This window comes from Euprymna scolopes, chromosome 13 (genome assembly GCF_053919585.1).
Source record: "Euprymna scolopes isolate OS-2025 chromosome 13, ASM5391958v1, whole genome shotgun sequence".
Classification (NCBI taxonomy): domain Eukaryota; kingdom Metazoa; phylum Mollusca; class Cephalopoda; order Sepiida; family Sepiolidae; genus Euprymna; species Euprymna scolopes.
Genome location: NC_136494.1, coordinates 95,369,394 through 95,391,687, shown reverse-complemented (window position 1 = coordinate 95,391,687; position 22,294 = coordinate 95,369,394). Strand labels below are relative to the sequence as shown.

General features: G+C 34.1%; 1 protein-coding gene across 1 annotated transcript in view; it reads left to right on the top strand.

Moving 5' to 3' along the window:
- The first annotated feature begins 4,060 nt into the window (after nucleotides 1-4,060).
- LOC145292090 (high affinity cAMP-specific and IBMX-insensitive 3',5'-cyclic phosphodiesterase 8B-like) overlaps nucleotides 4,061-22,294 on the top strand; it is a 973,128-nt gene continuing 954,894 nt past the window's right edge. Inside the window, exon 1 of the mRNA XM_080138173.1 lies at nucleotides 4,061-4,163. Within this exon, the coding sequence (XP_079994299.1) occupies nucleotides 4,152-4,163 (12 nt within the window). The 5' untranslated portion in view covers nucleotides 4,061-4,151. The remainder of the gene's footprint in view (nucleotides 4,164-22,294) is intronic.

Below are 22,294 nucleotides of genomic sequence, written 5' to 3'. Positions count from 1 at the left end.
ATATATATATATATATATATATATATATATATATATATAAGAGAGAGAGAGAGAGAGATTTTATTTAACTTAAAAAAACAGCCACTATAAATTTATTGAACAGTGAAGCTGTTCTTTAAATTCACATGGTGTATTCCATTCCAACTGAATAATCAGTTCAGTTTTATATGGTTGCAAACCATTGTATACTTGTTTCTTTATCTTTTTTTTTTTATATTTTCTTCTACATTCCGAGTTTTTTTTTTTTTTTTTTTGTATAAAAATATTATTCAAGATCAGAATTTGTTATTTTGTAGTCAGATTTATTTTGCTAACTAGTTTCTGCTTCTGGCCTGTGATTTCATGAATAGGATTCATTAAATAAAAACATGTGTTTTCATTCACTTGATTTTTTACCAAGTCAGCATTTTTTTTCTCAACGAAATTAGAACGAAACAATGATCAGACATATTATTTGGATTCCTAAGATCTTGACTCTTATTTTCACAAAATTTTGCTTAATGTCACCTTCGACCTTCTTCATGTTAATTTTGTTGAATACTGAAATCTTTCTGTAGTTCATGCACTATGCCACGCAAGCACCCCTGGCATAGTGGATAAAGTACTTGGTAAAATTCAGTTGTACGTTACACTGTTCTGGAGGTTGAAGGTTCAATCCTCAGTGTGGGCGACACTCAAAATACAATTTCCAATTACTTAGGACTTTTACCCAGTCATGGTTGATGGAATGAGAGTATGCTACTATGCGGAATAAAAAATTGTCTAAAAAATAGAAGACACAAAAATGTTTTTTTGTTTTTTTGCTTTAAAAACTAAAACGCATTCCGTTTCTATATTCACATTTCGCAATTTGAAATTACCATGTGACGTCAGCATCGGTCGGCCATCTTGGCTAACTAACCTACGAAAGCCGATATCGCCTAAACAGCAAATAAACATAAATGTTAACTGAATGCTAAATTCATTGATATGTTAGCATAAACACGGCTGATATTTCCACTGCATACTTACAGTTTTAGAGTGTTCCAATCTGCTGAGTTTCACTTTTGTACAGTGTTTAATATTCAAAATATCAGCAAAAAATACAACACAGGCCTGTAGATTTTACATTTGTTAAGTTTACAGTTTTTTTTTGTTTGTTTTTTTTTTCAAGCATTGCAGAAACTCCAAAGTACAGCCGTAGTGTGCCCATTTCCTACAGTCCCCTTGACAGGCTACCCAGCTTTCTGCACTCTCAGAGTACAGTTCGTCACAGATCAAAATAGTTAAATTTTGAATACTTACCCTTTTTTGATGTACGAGGCTGAATAAAACAATGGTAGACGTTGGCGGCAAGGCGTTACCACGTGATCTCTTTATCAGACTCCTCGTGAAAGAGCTCTCTCTCTCTATTTCAGTTATCTGTGGTGTCTCGTTTTACCCCGCTATCTCATTTTGCCCCAGGTTCCCCTACATATTCAATATCGTGCAGTAAAGTGTGACAGGCTGACGTAACTGCATTTTATACAGTAGCATTGTACATCATCAAAATTTATATTTGAAATTTAAAACGTAAGCAGACGAAAATGCTATTTCAAAAGTGATCATGATATGCCAACGAAAATTCTATTCTGAGCATCGCAGATCGATTAACCTCTATTTTGGATTCAAGCGAAAATGATATTTCAGACTTAAGTGTGACAGTCTCTTAAAAGATACGTGTCCACATTTCAAAACTTTGAAAAACTGATGCATCTTTTGTTTTTAAGTTTCGAAACAAAATATTTTCCATCAAGGTGTAAAAAGTTACTGAATTTTAGTTTAATCTTTTTTTTAACTAATTAAAAACTTGTACAATTTTTGCTTTTTAGGACTTTCATTAATTAAAGATACATTTTATAAACATTTCAAGATACAAAATCCTTCTCCTCCTCCTCCTCCTCTCTCTTCCTCCACACACAGATACACACACACAAACACGCGCGCGCGATAGCGTGTGTGTTATTTATTTTCTGTGTCACGTTTACATCCGAATCATTTAATTGTTATGAACTTCCATTTCTTGCAATAAATAATTTTTCCAAGAATTCTTCATAAGTTTTGGTTTCGATTTCGATTATAGCTGAAGGAACTCAAGTTTATATATATATATATATATATATATATATATATATATATATATATATATATATATATATATATATATATTCAAAAGTTTTGGTTTTGGTTTCAATTCAAGCTGATGCACCCAAGTCATATGGATATATTCTTTTTATTTTGAAATCGCAACTTTATAATATATGAAAATCGATAGAACATTAACTCTATAATATGTACGAAATCTGCTAGAATTAAAATATCATATTTAAGCGTACTTTACGACCAGCATACGCCGGGCGTCCCTGCTAGCTTAGATAAATACTTTTGTAGTTTTAACAAAAGAGCTACAATAATATCAAAGCACCTCCATTTACGCTGAACACCTACAGAATGCCAACATTAATATATTACATATGGATGAGTCCACTGTGGCAGTTGTTGTTGTTGTTGTTATTATTATTATTATTATTATTATTATTATTATCATTATTATGAATAAGAAGAAGCGGTTGCTTACAATATTATATTTTTAGATTAGCAAAAAATTCAATTGATTCATAAACCCCATTTTCGAAAGTTAACAATAAGCATTCAGGTCAAGGGTGAAAAATGCTTTATTATTTTTAAGTCTCGTTCTTCTGTCTAGTAAAGTAGTTGATCCTAAGTTTTTCATTCTTTTCTTTGTAACTGTAATGTTTAACCTCTGTCCCATCGATGTAATGTTGCAACCCTCTGCCTGTTCTACAAGTATTTTAATGGTGAACGCTCCGACAAGCTACAAGCCCTTGAGCTTCCTCGACGTAAATACTTCCAGCAAACCCGACAAGCAGCAAAATCCCACCTCTAACAGTGAAGAAAGCCTTCTACTCTAATAGTTTCTTCCCCAGAACTGCTAGACTTTGGAACTCCCTTCCGAGTTCCTGCTTCCCCAACTGTACTGACATGCAGAAGTTCAAGTGTAATGCAAACAGATATCTCGCTGCTCAACTCCCTACATAGTATCCCTGCAACTTATGGCCCCGATAGTAGCCCCCGACATCAAAGTGGCACTCTGCCTTCTTTTGGAGTGAAAATGGAATTAAAAAAGACACAAAAAATCTCTTTTTATTAGCTCTGTCAACTTTTGGCTATGCATTCGAATTTCAATATAACATTGAGTGCAATACGATGGGACATTTTTAAAACCATGTTTGAAATAATATTTCCAATTTCCTTGCCCCATACATATCAGGAAACTACGATTATTATACAAAATATATTTCTTAGCTTTAAGATAAGCAACATTACTTACTACCTGCAAATGGACATTGTATTAGTAAATGTCAAAATCGAAAACTTGAGATTAGAGAATTATGTAAAAAAAATTTTTAAGAATATTTAACAGCTTATCTCTTTATGATATCTTCAGAGTTCTATAACTCTATAAAGTTGAAGTGAACAAAATTAACTCTGATTGTCTGAGAGTCAGGAAATAATTTTTTCCGCACAAAAAAAAAGAAACATGATTTGCAGCAAATTGACTAAAATACGGGATCTCCAGTCATTTTAAATTAAGTTATTCTTGTCTTTTTGTTTATTTTTTCTTATTCCTTTTTTTCCTTCTATTTTTCTTTTTTTTTCCTTCAATTTTTTTCTTTTTTCTTACAGTTTTGTTTGTTTAATTTTTTTCTTGTTCTTTTATTTTCTTTTTTCTTGCATTAGAAAAAATATTGTTCCTTTCCTTTTATCGCTTTCTTTTTTTTTTCCTTTCTTTTTTCTTTCCTTTTTCTTTCTTTTTTCTTTATCTTTTGTCCCTTTCTTTTTTACCATTCCCTTTTTTTTTTTAATTTTGTCTTTTTAAATATTTTTTTTTAAACTTACCTTTTCCATTTTATTCCTCTTCTCTTTTTCTTTATCTTTTCAAAATTTATAAACGAGCCTAACATTTTTTCTGATTCAATTGAGAAATATTAATACTTATTATGACTTATTCGCCGTTCTTTCTGTAATTTTTGTTTTAGTGCTTCAAATCTTGTCGGAATTGGCTTTCTTTTCAAAGAGTCAATCCAACTCCAAAATTCGAAGAACAGGATATGCCAGATCAGGTAAAATAATGAATGCACTTAACGTTTTTTTTTTTTGCCTGGGTTTCTCTCTCTCTTTTCCAATGGCTGCTTTTCCATGGCAACCTTCCAAACATGGTTGACACTTTGCTTTATTCAATGGCAACTGATAAAAACAGTTATCTATTCCCCCCTCCCCTATAATCACACTGTACACTCCATTTCTGCACTACCATTGATAAACATCTTCGAGATTTGCTTCCACCATTTTGCCAACATTCTTCTGGGCATTTTAAAGAAACAAAATGGATGTCTTCCTGTCCTGATGTATGTAAAGATAAACATTCTAAAGATCTTCCTATTTTTTATCTTCAGGTTTACTAACAATCTAACCGAACAGGTAAAGAATAATTCAAACATTCAAGGGGGGGGGAGAAAATTCTTTACTTTGCATCGCATCATACCTAACAGAACGATGGCTAGTTGGGTTGATAATGGTCACACCTATCCTTTCAATAAAACACCCACCGGACTTCCACTAAAAATATCAAAAAAAAGAAAAAAAAAAAAAAACCAAAGCAATTATCCGCCACTGAAGCATTAAACATGACTTGCATATCCACTGAATGTAACCTTCAACTTTTATTTTTCTGAATGCTATTAGCATGTGTTTTAACAAAAGACTCATATCTTTGTTGTTTTTTTTTTTTTCAGAATTAAAACAGTCACTTGATACATAAAAACTGTTAAAGCCCTGCATATGCCTTCATTGTTTATTTTTCAATTATTATTATGATTATTATTATTATTATAATTATTATTTGCATGATATTTTTATTGGTGCATTTTTAATTCTTCAGATATTGTACCTTACATGACCAACTTTAGAAAAATTTTGTGTCAGTTAAATATTATTAAGCAAATATTACTTACATAATTAATATCAATAATTAATAATTATGTAATTAATAACGTACAGCTTAAATTATTTATACAAAAATTATACAAACTATGACACCTGATAAACTTCTGAACCTTTTAGCTATGATCAAATTTTGAGGATATTTTTAAGTAGGATAACCCTTAAAGTAAATATGGTATTGTGGTGACTGCTATAATTCTAACCAAAAAGTATGATTGTGAATTATTTTGTAGAAGGTAAGAATGGCCAATGACCCCCATCTCCCCAAACATTTTGATAACCTTATGTATAGTATTGTATTACTTAGAGAATAAATAATTCAAAGTGTCGTATCTGTTTTTTCAATACTTCATCTTTTCTTTCTTCGGTCGGTAAGACAGGTCAATATGTAGTTTTTATCCTAATCCAAAATGACCCTTCGTAGGAATTGGCGTTTCCTCACATTAAAAACCAACCTTGTGTCTAATTTATGTCTTCCCACGAGGGCAGAATTAATTAAATAGGAACAGACTAACTGGTAGGCGTTTCTAAAATAATTAAAAACGGACATCTTTAAGAGGTATCTGTTGGATTTGCACATTTAGCACAGAAAACCAATGAATGGATCAACTCCCTTGTGGTAATTCGACCCTCATAAAATAGATGTGGACTCCATATTTTGGCAAAGTTTTCTCTGCTTGTAGGCATATTCTTCTAAGTTTTATAGGAATCATATTTTATATAATGTTGTTCATGGATAAACAAAAAACAAACTGTTCATGGCTGCCAGTATTTACGAGGAGTGTTTCAAAAGTAATGCCTCTTATTTTTTAATTCCGTCCGAATGGATCAGATGGGATTGCAAACTGCATTGTTATAATGACTGAACGTATGCATTCATGACCTGAAATTTTCATCTCTCTGTTGCAAATATTGACGGCATGAGACTCTAAAAAGCAACCCCTGTCATGGATGTGTGTCAGAAGCAAAGATGTGTCATTGAATTTCTTGTAAAAGTGCATTGAGAATGATGGAGATTATGTAGAAAATTCTGGAGCACAGTAGGTTGCGCGTTTTAATAATGGTACAGCTCTGGTCTTTGTAGTTCTTCAACTTTTTTGAGTTAAAAAAAATAGGAGGCTTTACTTAGGGAAATACCCTCGTATAACCATTGCTCTTTTCATGATGCGAGAAAACGAGTAAACTACATATACACAGCCGTAGACTTTTATATGTTATCTCAAACCTGTATTGAACCTGCGGAAAACAGCGCTGAAATGAAAACGGCAAGTATCGGCACATGAATAGTAGGCAAAAACATCTAACAATTCTGCATACAGTTAAAAGAAACATTCACAACTCCGTCATTCTAGTAATCATAGGGCCAACCAGGATCACAAAAAAGAATTTTAAAAGCTACCTGGCGAATATACCCGATGAACCAAGTGCAAGAGAGTTCTAAATAACTGCGCTTACAGGGATAGTTAAAATCTTAAAACGATCTTTCGGTTGGCTGTTTTGTTTATATTGTATTGTCCTTCTTGATTGACCTTCATTCAGAATGCAGTAAATTCATTGGAAACTGATCCAGTGTAAATGCTGTTGCAGGTGCTAATAAGTATTTTTTTCCTGGAGCGAATTTGTTAGTCTTGCAACTGTAGATCAACAGCATCCTTCATCCTGTTTAGAAGAAGTGTTAAATATCTTGCCTCTCGTTGCTTTTCTGCTTTAGTTTGAACAGGAACAACAGTTACATTTTGGGGATCTTAATTAGGTAATATTGTTTTAACAAACAGAATAAGGCAAGCCATTGGTCCTTATGAAGGTCTTTTCACTACAACCAGGAGGCACAAACTAAAATAATTCGGGCCACGTAACAAGAAGAGAAAAGTTTGCCAAGACAGTGCTCAAGTGAACGGCCAGAACAGGAAGACAGAAGAAAAGATGGGAAGACAACATCACAGAATGGACAGGATTGAAGTTGAGCAAGGCGGTCAAACGTACTGAGGACAGAGAAGGATGGAGAGGACTGGTTGATAGGTCATCTGTAGCGTCTCTATGGCAACTGCCATGAGGCAGGTGAATGTGAAGAAGAATTTGATAATCCTCCTTTTAATCAGATTTTTTAATTTCTCTTGTAAGATGTTATTGAAGAGAAAGTGAAGCGTTTCTACATCAGTTTCACCTAAAATGTTTTCACTGTTTAACATCCGTGCAGATTTCCCCTCTATTGAGTCAATAGGAAATTCATTATCGTCTGACTGGATGTCCACTTGGTTTTGTGGCATTTTCTTTTGTAGAAGCTCCTTAAACTCTTCGCTCATCTGGGAGCTTTTTTTTTTATTTTAGTCATGTTCACCCCTAACAAGGTATATCACCACTTGGATGTAAGGGGCTACTATTCGGAACCATGCATAGGAAAGATTAACAAGATGTTGGTTTACATTTAAACTTCTGCATATCAGTACAGTCAGGGAAGCAGGTAGCAGGAAGGGAATTCCAAAGTCTAGCTGTTTGAGGAAAGAAACTATTAAAGTGGAACGCTTTCTGGCATTTAGGGACCTCAACAGTGAAAAGGTGTGATTTTATTGCTAAGCAAGTTTGTAGGAGATATGTACATCAAGGGGGCATAAATGCAATGAGTTCATCAGAACACATTCCATCAAAATATTTGCAAAACGGGCAGAGAGATGCAACATGGCAGCGATGGGGCAAGGGTTGAAGCTTAGTTGACAAAGTGGGACCTATTAGGTTGAAGACTCTTTCTTGGACTCCATCCAGAAGAAGAGACTAGCGGTAAATGCACCAGCCCAGATGTGGCAACAATACTCGATGCATGGACGAATGGTGGCTATACAGAGGTACAAGACACTCAGGTGTGAGTAGTCTTCTAGCACATTAGAGGGAACCCACCTTTTTTGCAGCAGCCTTCGCAATGCCCTCAATATATTTGTTCCAGTTCATATTCTTAGCATATTTACCACTCACGGACCTTTCTTATTAGCTTTACTTTTCTGGGAGCTTTTTTGATTGTGGCATAACTCCTTCATGCTGCTGAAAGGGTTCCTTTTCTGCTTCCATTGCCAATGATTGGATGTTAACTAGGTTCTATAAAGTTTGTATATTCAGAAACCTCTTCAGCATGATTGAACTTACTGGGATTTGGATATTGCCTTCAGGAAAAATGCAAACCATAACAAGGCAACAGTATTTAAAGACGTTTTTTTTTTTTAACTACTGGATGGATCACCACTTACCAAAGCTAAAAACCTATCAAGCATAAGAATTAGTGAGCTTCTTAGTTGGCGTTTCTGATTTTTTTAGATAAGGATTGGTTATTCGTATTATTTCGATTCATGGAACTACTATTCTCATCTTGAGTGATTTTCACAAGGTTACATCCACTGAAACGTTGTGAACAGTGGTTCGATGAATCCAAATAATACAGATAACTTCTTAGTTGGATTATGAAATAGTACTATGAAGGGATTGAGAATTATCTATTCACAAGATGACTCAACAGATAACGACTATGCTGTAGTCTGTGGGAAAACATTCCTATGATAGTGTGTTCCATAGGTAGGAAGTCATGTGGTAATAGATCATTATATTGTTGTTTTAAACCATAGAATATCTAACATCATAAATTAAAAGAATGTTTTGTTTGGATAATATTTTGTTTCGACATCATTTTTGTTTTTTGTTTTTTTTACAGGAAGTAACATTGTCCCCTGTTGCTAAAATGCACTAAAGAGAAAAATGAAAATGAGATTGCTGTTATTAGAAGATAAGAAATCTGGCCGCAGCCACCACACCCACTGAGCAATAGACTCACTAAAGTATCAATGTCTTTGAGGCTAGCTTACTAATTTATATAGGTTGGCGATTATCATATGTTTTCCTCTAGGGTTGATCAGAGAATATCTTTGACCTCAATAGCAATAGACAGAGATTTGTAGCCCAGTAGATAATATGGAAAAATACTTTACCACAACATTCAAAATGGTTCGTCTGTATATCTCTTATGGGTCGTGTTAGTGTTGTGGCCCTGCGAAAGGGTCATAAAGGAAGGCGGGAACAACAGGTTTAGATGGAAAGAATATAGGGTGTAAGAAAGTGAAATACAAAGAAAGGTTTTCGGTATTTCCAACGGTTAGTTAGACAGTCTGTAGTCTCACGTTAGGTTGCGATCTCCCCATCCCCCGAGAGTATTAACCTCGTGGTTTATATAAAGTTTAGCAGAGTCCATTATGCTTGAATGAGTAAATCGTCATAACAGTTAGCCAATAAAAATTCTTATTTTTAGAATTCATAACTTGAAACAGAACGCGGCTTTAGCTTTTTACCCGGTGATTTGGGAATATGGTCACAGCGTTGTTTTACATGTGATGTTTTTTTCTTTTTTTTTTGGGGGGGGGGTCAAAATATATCATTGACACATCGATTCCTTGTAGCTAACATTGAGAATGCTCAGTAATAAATTAGTGGCCCTTTGGGAATATCAGATGCTGTGTATAAAAATATCTGCGAAGATGTGGCAACAGATGGTGAGACTCATCGATCAGAGTATAAAAAAATCTGGATGGAAAAAAAAAATGCTCATCCGATTTTAGCCGGATAAATGCAGAAAAAAACAAAAGAGACCAGTTGACTAATTTTTACAAGTATATAAATATTGAAACAGGTTCTTGTCAGATCATCAAAATCAATATATACTAGCGGTATTACCTGGTGTTTTTCGCATGGAAATATATTTCTGGTCAGAAATAATTTCAAATATTGTTAGCATTTGCAATATAAGGTCAAATAATAAAAACAGACTGTCAGCGTTGTAGTGTTTTCTTAAAAAAAAAAAAGGGGAAAAGCAGAAAGTGGATGATGGGTTTACTTTCGACAGTTTTTTAACTCTTGCTTTACTTATTGTGTCCTTTAGTCCTTACATTCCTGGAGCAATGTTTCTGACAAAGAGAGAAGAATTGTTTCCTGGGTTGAAATCTATTCCATCTAAAATCGTTGACAAAATTTTGACCTTGAAGTACTATTTATTAGCTTATTTTATCAAGTGGCTTCATTCCTTGTCTGGAGCAAGTTCCATAAAATAAAACTACTTACAGAGAGTTATAAAACTGCAGAGAGCTTTAACAAATCGGAATTAAATCTTTTTATTTAATTATTTAAAATTAAAAAAAAAATATGCTGATAAAAACATTTTCTAAATGTTTAAATCTTTCTTTAAAATACGTTTTTACTGACATATTCTTTGTATTTAATTTTATTTTCGTTTTATAGAACGAAGACGATCTATTTTAAGAAATAATAATTTCGTTAACTTTACGTTCTAATATATCTTCATCACTTTATAGGCCTAACCGATAATTGTCCCTAATAAAATCGAAAGAAAGTTTCGATGATGTCTTTAGATTTAACCCTTACTGAAACTTATTTGGGTGTTCTGTTAACACATCGATTTCTATAACACATAAACAAACATTGACTTTATATGTCAGTATTTAGATGGTTGATCGTTTGTAAATGCTAGGTACAGGTGTATAAGTACGTTTGACACACCAGTTCCCGTTGGACCACCAACGTTGAGCCTGGTCAATACTAAATTGGTGACCATTTGGGGTTCCAGGTGCTGTATGTGTTCTCTGCGTATCTCGGCATTGTTTCCAGTCGTCCTGGACTTCTCCTTTCTACTAGACTCAAACAGTGCCGATTCAGGAGAGGGGTGTGTTTGGTGATTGTGTAAACCTTGCCTCACAATTACATGCCCAGCTGCCCCTACAAGGGGGTATCATTTGTCTTTCGAGACTGAACGGAGATTATGTTAAGTGAAGCTGAATGTTACATCACATAACCTATGTTATTATTATCATTATTATTATTACGTATTATTATTGACTTCATTCCTATGATTATCTTAGCTATTAGTATAGTAACCAGTGTAATAACTACTATTATTATTATAACCATTCTTGCAATTATTACTATTAATAATAATTTTACTCTTATCATGATTATCTTGGCGATTGGTGGAACTAGTACAAGTTTGGTAAATGCATGTTTCTGTCTTCTGTAAAACAAATCTGAACTCCTTATAAAATAGTGTAAGATGCTGATGCCCTTGCTAACCCATTCTTTGTGATCTGGGTGGGAGGCGCTGAAGTAGAGGCAACTTGGAATGCACATATACAGAAAAATAAGAAAAAAAGGTAATGATAACCCCAAGTAGTCTCTGAAACAATCGTACACTAAGTCATTGCTGAGCTAAATTGTAGGAACACTAGCAATAAATCTATATAATTATAAAACTCTGTGGACTTTGCCTGCTTGCATCTTGTCTTCTATGATCATGCAACGATTCCATCTTTTAAAAAAAGAAATAGCAGGTGAATATATATATATATATATATATATATATATATATATATATATATATATATATATATATATATATATATTCGTGTGCGCCTTAAAATATTTATAATTTTATTTATGATTGCAATAGAAATAACATGTAAAAAGGATTTGATTTTGGAACAATTTATTTTAAAATTGCACACGGACTTTATGGACACCCTGTATATATATATATATATATATATATATATATATATATATATATATATATATATATATATATATATCGGGTGTCCAAAAAGTAACTGAACGGTTGAAAATCGTTGTCATTTTACCAGTAATGATTATTTTCTCTTTCTCTATTTCAGATTTTTTTTACAGATAAAATCTTGAAAATTAATTATTAATAAGTATAGCATTGAACAACGTACTCAAGTTGTGAAATTGTTTTACCAAAATCAGGGGTCAATTTGACAACAATATTATCTCTCGCTTTGGCAATGTCAAATGGCCAACACGTTCCACAAACTTTACTAGTCACAACTTTTTCTTGTGGGGATATCTTAAAGAAATAGTCTGTTAACAAACCTCAAACCCTGCAAAAAATGTAAGGAAAACTTCAGTAACGAAATAAGGGAGTTAAATCGCAATTCAGAGATTCTGCAATCTTTCATGAATAATGTTTTGGAAAGAGCACAAATATGCGAAGCTGAAAATGGGTAATATTAAAGACATTATTTTTCATAAATAAAGATTGTTGGAATTTGGCATTAAAAAATGATAAATGTCTAAGTCAGATTGTATTAAAATTACAGAAAGATATTCTTAAAAAGACTACATAAGAATCTATTTAAGTTCAAAACCTTTCAGTGACTTTTTGGGCATACCCACACATATATATACATATGGGTTGTTGGTGGAAAGTTGTATATTTTGATTTCGATTCTAGCTGATGGCACTCAAGTCATATATATATATATATATATATATATATATATATATATATATATATATATATATAGTTTTGATATCACTACTATATATTAGGTTTAATATAATAATCGAAAGAGAATTGTCTCTATAATAATAAATATGTAATCTGCATGCATTAAAATATCATATTTAAGCGTATTTTACGACTAGTCAACGCCGGGCAGACTGCTATTCGTGTAAAACTATTCGTTTGTGTACATCTATACATTATGTGTGTGTGTGGGGGGTGTTAGCTGTCCTTATCCGTACGAGTCTTTTTGCTTTCATTTTTGTTTTGTCATTTGTTTTTTTACACATGATATTAAAAATGAAATTTACCTATTACGGTAAAATATCAATGGAAATACTATGAAAGAAAAAAAAAATTAATGGAATATTTATAAAATTTCGAGATGTGATAAAGTTATATAAAATATTATAGTTTTAATCTATTTCCATAAATCAAAATACATTTTTTAAAGTGAAATAACGTTTTTCTTTATCTATAAAAAAAAAAAAAATAGTTCGCTTTATCTATGTAAAAATAGTCCGCTTTATTTATTAAAAAAAATAGTCCGTTTTATCTATGAAAAATAGTCCGCTTGCTTATAATAAGCAACAAAATCTCTGAAACCATGGTATATAACTAAAAAAAAAAAAATAATTTTAGTAATTTAAATCCTTTATTCTTAGAAACTCCCAGGAAGCACTAACGTGCATTAAGAATCTAACTACCTAAATCAGTTTCATGTGAGATTGTCAAAATTGATTTTAAAAATTAATGATCACAGACTGACAAAAAAAAAAACAAAAAAAACAAAAGCGTGCGTAGACAAAGAAAAGTATAAATTAAAACGTTATTTATTTTTTGTTTATATATATATATATATATATATATATATATATATATATATATATATATATATATATATATATATATATATACTTTATATACTTCTCGTCTTTGCTCATTAAAATTGATAACATTTCTGTCATATCCTTTGTTTCATTGTTTGAAGAGCAGTAAAGACCTAAGCTCGTATTTATGATTATTCGTTTATCACTTTACTTTCATCTGAAAAATTATTATTATTATTACTACTACTGCTACTATTACTACTACTACAACAACAACAACTTTAAAACAGATCACAGGTTTAAAACAAAACAAAACAAATAAAAATAAATCACATTAATTTTTAAGTTTTCAAAGTCTGTGTTTCCATGGCACCAACATGCATATTAAATTACAAAGTTACAAACAACTGATGTCATTTTGATTTAGTCAGATTTATATTCATTGTTAAATAAAATGAAACAGTACTAGAGAAACAGTCATATATACAGTGACACGCATAATTATTGGATACATATTATTTTCTGTTATAAGTCTAGTTTATTTTCGCCATTTTGCCTGATATTTGTTTAGTAATAGCTCGTAAAGTTGTTTTAGCTGTATGTGAAAGGAAAATTAAAAACACATGGTTGAATCCAAAACAAAACAAGTGAAGCAAGCATGTGTAGTCCCCCGCCCTCCGCCGTGAGTGCGCGGTGAACGAGGCATTAAAAAAAAATGACTAAGTTCAGCATTTGCACCCCCTCCCTCATGTAGCCCCAAAAGTTTCCAGGGGACGTCAAATCCTGGTGAAAATGAACAAACGGTGTAGTTTTAGGCCTTAACATATGTAAATTTGAGTCCTGCACCATGCAAAAAAAGAATTGACTAAGTCCATCACCCCCCCCCCCATCCCATTTAGCCCCAAAAGTCCCCAAAGCCTTAACTTATTTAAATTTGAGTTCATCACTATGAAAAACTGCTAAATAGACATACACAGAAAATTTTGGATAAATATGGTAAAATAGTCCCAAAAATGGAGTGTTTTTATTAGCCCTAAAAGAGCCCCTGGGGCACACCCAAGAGTTATTATGAAGTATAGACAAACAAAATTATATAGAAATCAGTTAGTTACAACTTTTCAGAAAGATTTATAAAAATCGAAGGCATCAGTTTTTTTTAATAAGCACAAAAGTGTAAATTTTAGCCATTTTAACTCGAAACGCGCCCCTGGGGGGGGGGCAACCGGAGTTTTCCTGGAAAATCCGTTCTGTTACTTTTTTACTCATATCATGTTTAATGTTTGTGCAAAATTTCAAAAATTTCAAGGTGTGGTTAGTGAGAAAAGTGCGGACAGACGAACGGACAAGGGTGAATTTACAGGTTCACTCTCCTTTTGTCGAGGGACCAAAAAAGCATTTTTTTTTTTTTTTTTTTTTTTTTTTTTTACACAGTGATCACCACTTATCAAGGCCCGGAAGCCACTCAGGGATAAGGGTTATTGTAAGTACATCACGTTACTGAGGAGATTTTATGAAGTGTTTAATTAGGGGGGCGGTTCATTAGGAATTTGTTAACATTAGACTTGAAGACATCCAAGTTGTAGTCCGGAGGGAAGCAGGCAGACGGAACAGAGTTCCACAGGCGTGCAGTTCTAAGAAAGAAGCTTTGCTCATGAAATCCGCGTTTTGATTTAGGCACAGATATAGAGTGGGGGAAATTTTTCACAGTGGATTCAGCTAGACGGGTGTTTTTCGTGAAAGATTGGCGAGGGGGGACCAGGGATTGGAGTTCAGACGAGCACCTGCCATGAAAATAACGATAAAACAAGGATAGGCTCGCAACGTCTCTTCTGTGGGAGAGGGGTTGCAGGGTAGAGAAAAGGGCATCCCCCACTAAACCACGAAGTCTATTTTGTACTCTGTCAAGGCATGATAGGCTGTTTTTGGCAGCTCCTGCCCAGATATGGCAACAGTATTCCATCCTTGGCCGTACTTGGCTTTTATATAGATAGAGAATTGCATCAGTAGTGAGATATCTTCTGGAGCGGTAGAAGGATCCCACCATCTTTCCTGCGACCTTGGCCACAGACTTGATGTACGTGTTCCATTTCAGATCAGGAGTAAAGGTCAAACCCAGAAGCTTGTCAAAACACGGGGCCTCACCCAGACGAGAGCCATCCATCACAATTGATGCCAGCTGGGGATCAGAGCGTTGATGATGTAAGGATAGGAGTTTGGTTTTGGATGCATTAAAGGTAACTAGCCACATCTTCCCCCACTGAACCACGCGCTCGAGATCAGAGGAGAGAGAATCCGAGAGAACTTCGTCATTTACAGCCTTTGATGTGTTGCCGTAGATGGTCGTGTCATCAGCATAGATGTCAACGAATGATTTAAGTATGTGTTTAGGGAGGTCATTGATGTAGATCAGGAAGAGAGTTGGGCCCAGGATTGACCCCTGAGGGACTCCAGCATTTATATTGCAGGCCTCCGATTTTTGTCCATCTACCACTACTCTTATGAGCCTATCAGAGAGAAATGATTTAATGATTGAGAAAACATTTCCAGTTATACCGTAGCTGGAAATCTTGTGAAGTAGACCCTTATGCCATACTTTGTCAAAGGCCTTTGATATGTCGAGAGCAATTGCCCTAGAAAGGAAGCCTTTGTCAAGAGATTCACTAATCCTGTGGGATATAACCGTCAGCACATCTGCAGTAGATCTTGCAGAGCGGAAACCATATTGTGTGTCACTAAGAAGGTTATTCCTGCTGAGGTGGTTTACTATTTCTCTATTTAATATTGATTCAAGTAACTTACTCATAACACAGAGAAGACTTATTGGTCTGTATTGAGAGGGAGATGACTTATCACCTGAATTCTTAAATACAGGGCAAACTGAGGAGGTCTTCCAGGGGGTCGGAAAGCACTTCTCCTTAAGGCAGCGCTTAAATAGTTTCGTAAGTATGGGAGCAAGTTCTGGTTGAAGCTTTTTTAACACTATAATTGGGATGCCATCAGGGCCAGTTGCTTTACTGGAATCTAGGTTTTTTATTAGCTTGGCGACCTCATGCACGGATATTTGTATGTTACCTAGCTTGTTCTGTGTTATAGGAGGAAATATGGGGAGTTGATGGCCTTCGTCGCATAGGGTAGAATTAGCTGCAAAGTTCTTTGCAAATAGTTTGGCCTTGTCTGATGCTGACGAGATAACCTCTGGTCCATTGATAATGGTTGGGATAGAACGCACACTTCTGTTCAAGATCCTATTTGTTATTTGCCAAAACTGGTGGGAATCAAGCCGCTGATCAGCTACCTTGGATTTAACAGACTGGGCATATAGCTCTCTTGCATTTTTTATTACTCTTTTACAGTGGTTGCTGGCAGTCCTGAAAGCAGCTTTAGTCTCAGTGCATCTATTACGTTGGTAGTTATGGAAAAAGTGATTTCTGTGCGCGATAGCAGCAGCACATTCTGGGGAGAACCATGGCTGGTTGTTAGGTTTTTGTTGGAATTTTTTTGATGGTATGAATTGGTCTATGCCTACAATTAACCATTCGGTCAGATCTGATACTATAGAGGACACTTCCTTTTTAAACATGGAGTGCAGAGGTAAATCAGATATGAATGTACGGAAGCTATCCCAGTCAGCCATAGAGTATCGGTATACAGTACGGTGGAGGGGTACGTCTGATGGCTTCTTACATTTTGTTTTTATCTTAACTGATACGACGGAGTGGTCGGAGGATCCTAAAGGAGAATGAACGGTACATGAACATAGCTCAGGGGAAGTTGAAAGAAAAAGGTCTAAGAGGCTTGCATATTGATTGGGTGTATCGGGCACACGGGTGGGTTCGCGAACAATCTGAGTGAGGTCATAAGCAATGGCAAAATCATGACAAAACCTCCCCTCATCATCTGTCTTATTTGAATGGGTTAGCCATTCCACGTTATGGACGTTGAAGTCACCACAGATGTGGATGTTAGCCGAGGGATGTGAAGACAGTATGTGGTCTATTTTCTCAGATATGCTCTTAAAGATAGTAACTCCGCTGTTGTGGGGCCTATAGAGGGCAAATATAAATACAGTGGTGTTAGCAAGTGCAACCCTGAAGCACATATAGGGTAAATTAGGATCTTCTCTAGAGATATCCCTGCCACATGGGAAGCCATCCTTAATGTAGGCACATATTCCATGCCCATGGCGATCTTGGGAGTCAGATTTAGCTGTTAAATTGGAGTATCCATTAATTATGAACTCATCTAGGGAAGTGGTCGGCCCTATTCCAGTTTCACATAGAAATAATATGTCCGGGGGGGGAGAAAGGGGAATGGGTACAAGTGACTTATATCTAAGTAGTAACCTGCATTAATTAAAATATCATATTTAAGTGCATTTTACAATTGGACAACGCCAGGCAACATGCTAGTAATATATGTTAGCCGAGGGATGTGAAGACAGTATGTGGTCTATTTTCTCAGATATGCTCTTAAAGATAGTAACTCCGCTGTTGTGGGGCCTATAGAGGGCAAATATAAATACAGTGGTGTTAGCAAGTGCAACCCTGAAGCACATATAGGGTAAATTAGGATCTTCTCTAGAGATATCCCTGCCACATGGGAAGCCATCCTTAATGTAGGCACATATTCCATGCCCATGGCGATCTTGGGAGTCAGATTTAGCTGTTAAATTGGAGTATCCATTAATTATGAACTCATCTAGGGAAGTGGTCGGCCCTATTCCAGTTTCACATAGAAATAATATGTCCGGGGGGGGAGAAAGGGGAATGGGTACAAGTGACTTATATCTAAGTAGTAAGTCCGGTGCGAACTTAATAATTCATGACACTTTTGGTGATAATCTCCCCTCCCATATTAATGGGTGGAAGTTTGTCGGTTATCTATCTAGTTTGAATCATTAAAGTTTCATCTTATAATTAATTAAAATCCAATAATTAACTATTATCAATTTGTAAAGACTGCTTAATATTAATTTACATTAGAGTTTAAATAATTATTCAAGGTTTTAGTTTAGGAGGTCCGTTTTCATGAGTGACTTTCTTTGCACTGTATTATATTTCGAATGTACTTGAACATAAGGCTAACTATATAAGGTAGGATTCGAAAACAAGTAGAAAGAATTTTCAATACAGGCAAGCTTGCAGTAATAGTATATATTAAGTATACTACTTAAATAAAGTCCTAAGTTTATCTACTCTAGAGAATAATTTCCGGCATTTATTATTATATTGGTTCATGTAACCAATACCTATGGGTGTCACTGGATATATATATATATATATATATATATATATATATATATAAGTGACCTATTCTGTCTATCTGAGGAACGGTCTCTACTAAACTCCTCTGTCAATTTTTTGTTTATCGACTTGAAACATGAGTTATAGGGGATTTGGACCTGTGGAAATTGCTACTAATGAGTCAGAATTTAAAAAAAAAATGGAAATTGATGGGCATAAGTCGATTAAGCGTGTTATTTCTATGCATGCACAAATATACATTTATACATTTTACAACATTATTTTTTAACTTTTTATGTGCGTAATGACATAGTAAAGATGGTAACAAATATCGCTGGAGTGCTAAATATTCTGGTTTCAATTCTAGCTGACAGCACCAGAGTTATTTTTTTTTTTTTAACTTTGGAAATCACTACTATATATTGGGTACAATGTAATAACCAATATAATACTGACTATATAATAAAAAATATAAAATCTGCATTAATTAAAATATCATATTTAAGTGCATTTTACAATTGGACAACGCCAGGCAACATGCTAGTAATATATATATATATATATATATATATATATATATATATATATATATATATATATATATATATACTAGCATTTCAGCCCAGCGTTGCCCGGATGTTTGGATGTGTATGTTGAGCAAAAAAAAAAAAAAAGTGGTAGTAGGAAGACAGGCTCGAACCCGTACCGTGAAGGAGGAAAAGAATGGGTGAAAAAACATGACGTTGCTGTTATGACCACTGCCAAACCGGAAGTGACGTAAGTTTAAATTAAGGCTAGACAATCGAAAAGAGGGGATGACTTTCGAAAATATCTGTGAAAAAAGCGACCCCTCCCTGTGAAAAGTGCTCAGTTGAGGGTGAAGAAATTAATATTTTTAGCCAATTTTTCGGTATTTGTCGTCTGAAGGGTCGAGCTTCAAAACGATACTAATCTGGCGAAAGTTTTAGACAGACATGCAAACATACATAAATACATTTATATATTGGTAGCTCAAATTTTCGACCCAAACCGATTAAAAAGGCTGCCTTATCTCTGAATACCCTTTTGTGTAAAAATTCAAATGTTTAGAGCAGAAATTGTCTGAGTAATTTGGTAGAGACCGCAGAGGTCAATTTTTTTTTTTTTTTAACTTTGACCCCTATTATTACCTCTTAACATTTATTGCTTTGGGCTCAAATCAAGTTATTAAGTTAGATCCATGTCCAAAGAACGTATATCTAAAATTTCAATTGTTTATACTCAAAATTGTCGGAGGAGTTTGGTAGAGTTCTGAAAGGTCAAATCGTTAGACTTTGACCCCTTAAAAGCCAAATTTCTGGCCGAAAATGGATTACAAAGATTTTCCCAAATCTCAATACCCTGTATAGCAAATTTCGAGTTTGTAGACTGAAAATTGATAGAGTTATTGCATAGGAAAATGAAATGTACCCACACACCCACACACACAGACACTTTCACTTTTATAGATATATAGATTAATTACCTAGCAAGGCCACAGGGGAGACAACAGAATCAGCACTGCAGGACACTAGATATACAAATTTAGGCATATTTTATTGGTTTGAAAATATAGGTCCTTTTTTTATCAATTTTCATAATATTTTAACCAGAGAATAGTATCATAATCTTCAAAAAGCAAATTTTCATGTAGTTTCGTCCCATAGAACCAAAAATATGGGAATTTAATATTTAATTTGGCTACCAGTATAAATATATCCATATATAGATATAGTACCTTTTTTGGCAATTTTGAGTTCCAAATCTCAGCGACTATTGATCAGAATTTTACAAATGAAGGTTCGTTAGAAAGGTAATGACCTGAATTGCGTAGTGGGCTATGTGACACTCCCCTTTAAGATCGCACATTAAGTGGATTATCCATCATTCAGAACCTATTTTTGGCACTTTTTTACAGTCATAAAATGTTTCAATCATAGTCGTTTGTTTTCCTGATTTTGCATATGAATTAAAAGATATCTGGTATTTCCCCAAAACTTCTGGCCTTGATGGAGGGGAGACTAAAACTTGCTGCTATAGTTTCAAATGATCTGAAATAACAGTAAGAGGAGACTTGATTCCAAATATAGATTATTTGATACTGGAGATATTCATAATCGTATCCTATTTCCAAAAGAAAGGAGATATAACATATGAGAAATATTTGGAATCAAGTCTCCCCTTACTGTTATTTCAGATCATTTGAAACCATAGCTACAAATTTTAATCTCCCTCCATCAAAGCCAGAGGTTTTGGGGAAATATATATATTCAGTACTTACTTCAACCGTGCTCAATATGTGAGTAGAGCTTAGTAGTCTAAAAAAGGAGGTAGAGAGTGCTGGGAATCTGGGGAGACTTGTTGTCACACAGTCTCCAGAGAACACCACAGGTTTTTCCTGAAGAGAAATCTTTGATGATGGCCTGTGTGACTACTCCTATTGAGTAAATAATAATATATTTGTTCATTGCTGTTGGTTCAAAACCAAAAAAGAAATGTAATTTTCAAATGCTTATTCTTTAAAGGTTTAGAATGGAAATATCTGCTTAACACATTATTATCTAATTGCAGAATGCTTGTTATTTGCATTTCTGCTAACATGATAATTATTCCTGCAAGAAATAACGTCAAAGTCTCATTAATAAATGATTTTCGAGAGACGGCTTACGTGATGCCAGGAACTCGTAAACGACAAATAATCAGATGTATTGTGCTATGCTATGCATTAATTATGGTGGAGTGATTACCAGCATGGAAAGATGCTCAGAAAACTGTGGTTGAGTTCTCACGGAGCTATCGTAGCATATGTTTGAATCCATGGACTTGGAATAATCAAAACTCCAACATTAAACCATTGACTTGATAAATACTTGCGAAATGAATTTGTTATCTTGTGAACAACAACGATTTTTAATCTCTGTGTATCTAGCACAACAATCTCACACTCACAAAGTTAGAAAACAGCACAGCTCCCATAAATTTCAGAGACATTTCTTCATGCTCAGAATTGCCTTCATCAGTTGTTGGCTGCTGTGACAGCATTTTAATATTGGATATTACACATCAATAAATAAATGGAAGGTGAGGGTAAAGAAGTGTTAAATGACAAGGATGGACAACCTGGATGTTCTTAGTTCGAATCCAGTTCGTTCCACAAAAAAAATCACTTTTACTTAGGATGTTGGCAATCTTCACATGGTCCCTCCTGTAAGTACTCAATGTCTTTCTAGAAAGAATTCTTACTGAAAAAATATCAGGGAAACCAATGCCAAAAATAGAATCTTCACATTCATGCGATAAGATCATGAATTAATAAATATTCACTAAATTTCTTTTGGGTATTTTAAAGGGTTTCTAAGGGTATTGTATTCTCACAGCCTTCAATTTAAGAATTCAAATATTTCAGATTTGCATTGTAAGTCCAATTCCCTAAATCTTAATGTTGTCTTAACACACCTTAAGCCTTTAAAACTTTTTTTTTTATTTCGAATCAAAATCGTGTAGTGTTTTTTAATTAAAATTGAAATAAACATGCTTAAGCTTAGTATCATTATATCTTGATTTTAATTCCTGTAAGTGGGCATAAAAGTTGTGCAAAAATGTTCTGTTCAGAGAACTACTTTTACCTGTCTCGTTCATTTTGAAATGGAATGAATCACAAAAAGAGCGAGTTCTCTTTATATTTGTTATCGTATTCAAATTTATGATTATCGAGTAGGTTATACATTTTTGGAAATAGCTGTATCATAAGTTTGAAACAAAATTCTTCTTTTTTTATTTTAAATAATAAATAACAACTTGATCATTTAACTTTTTTC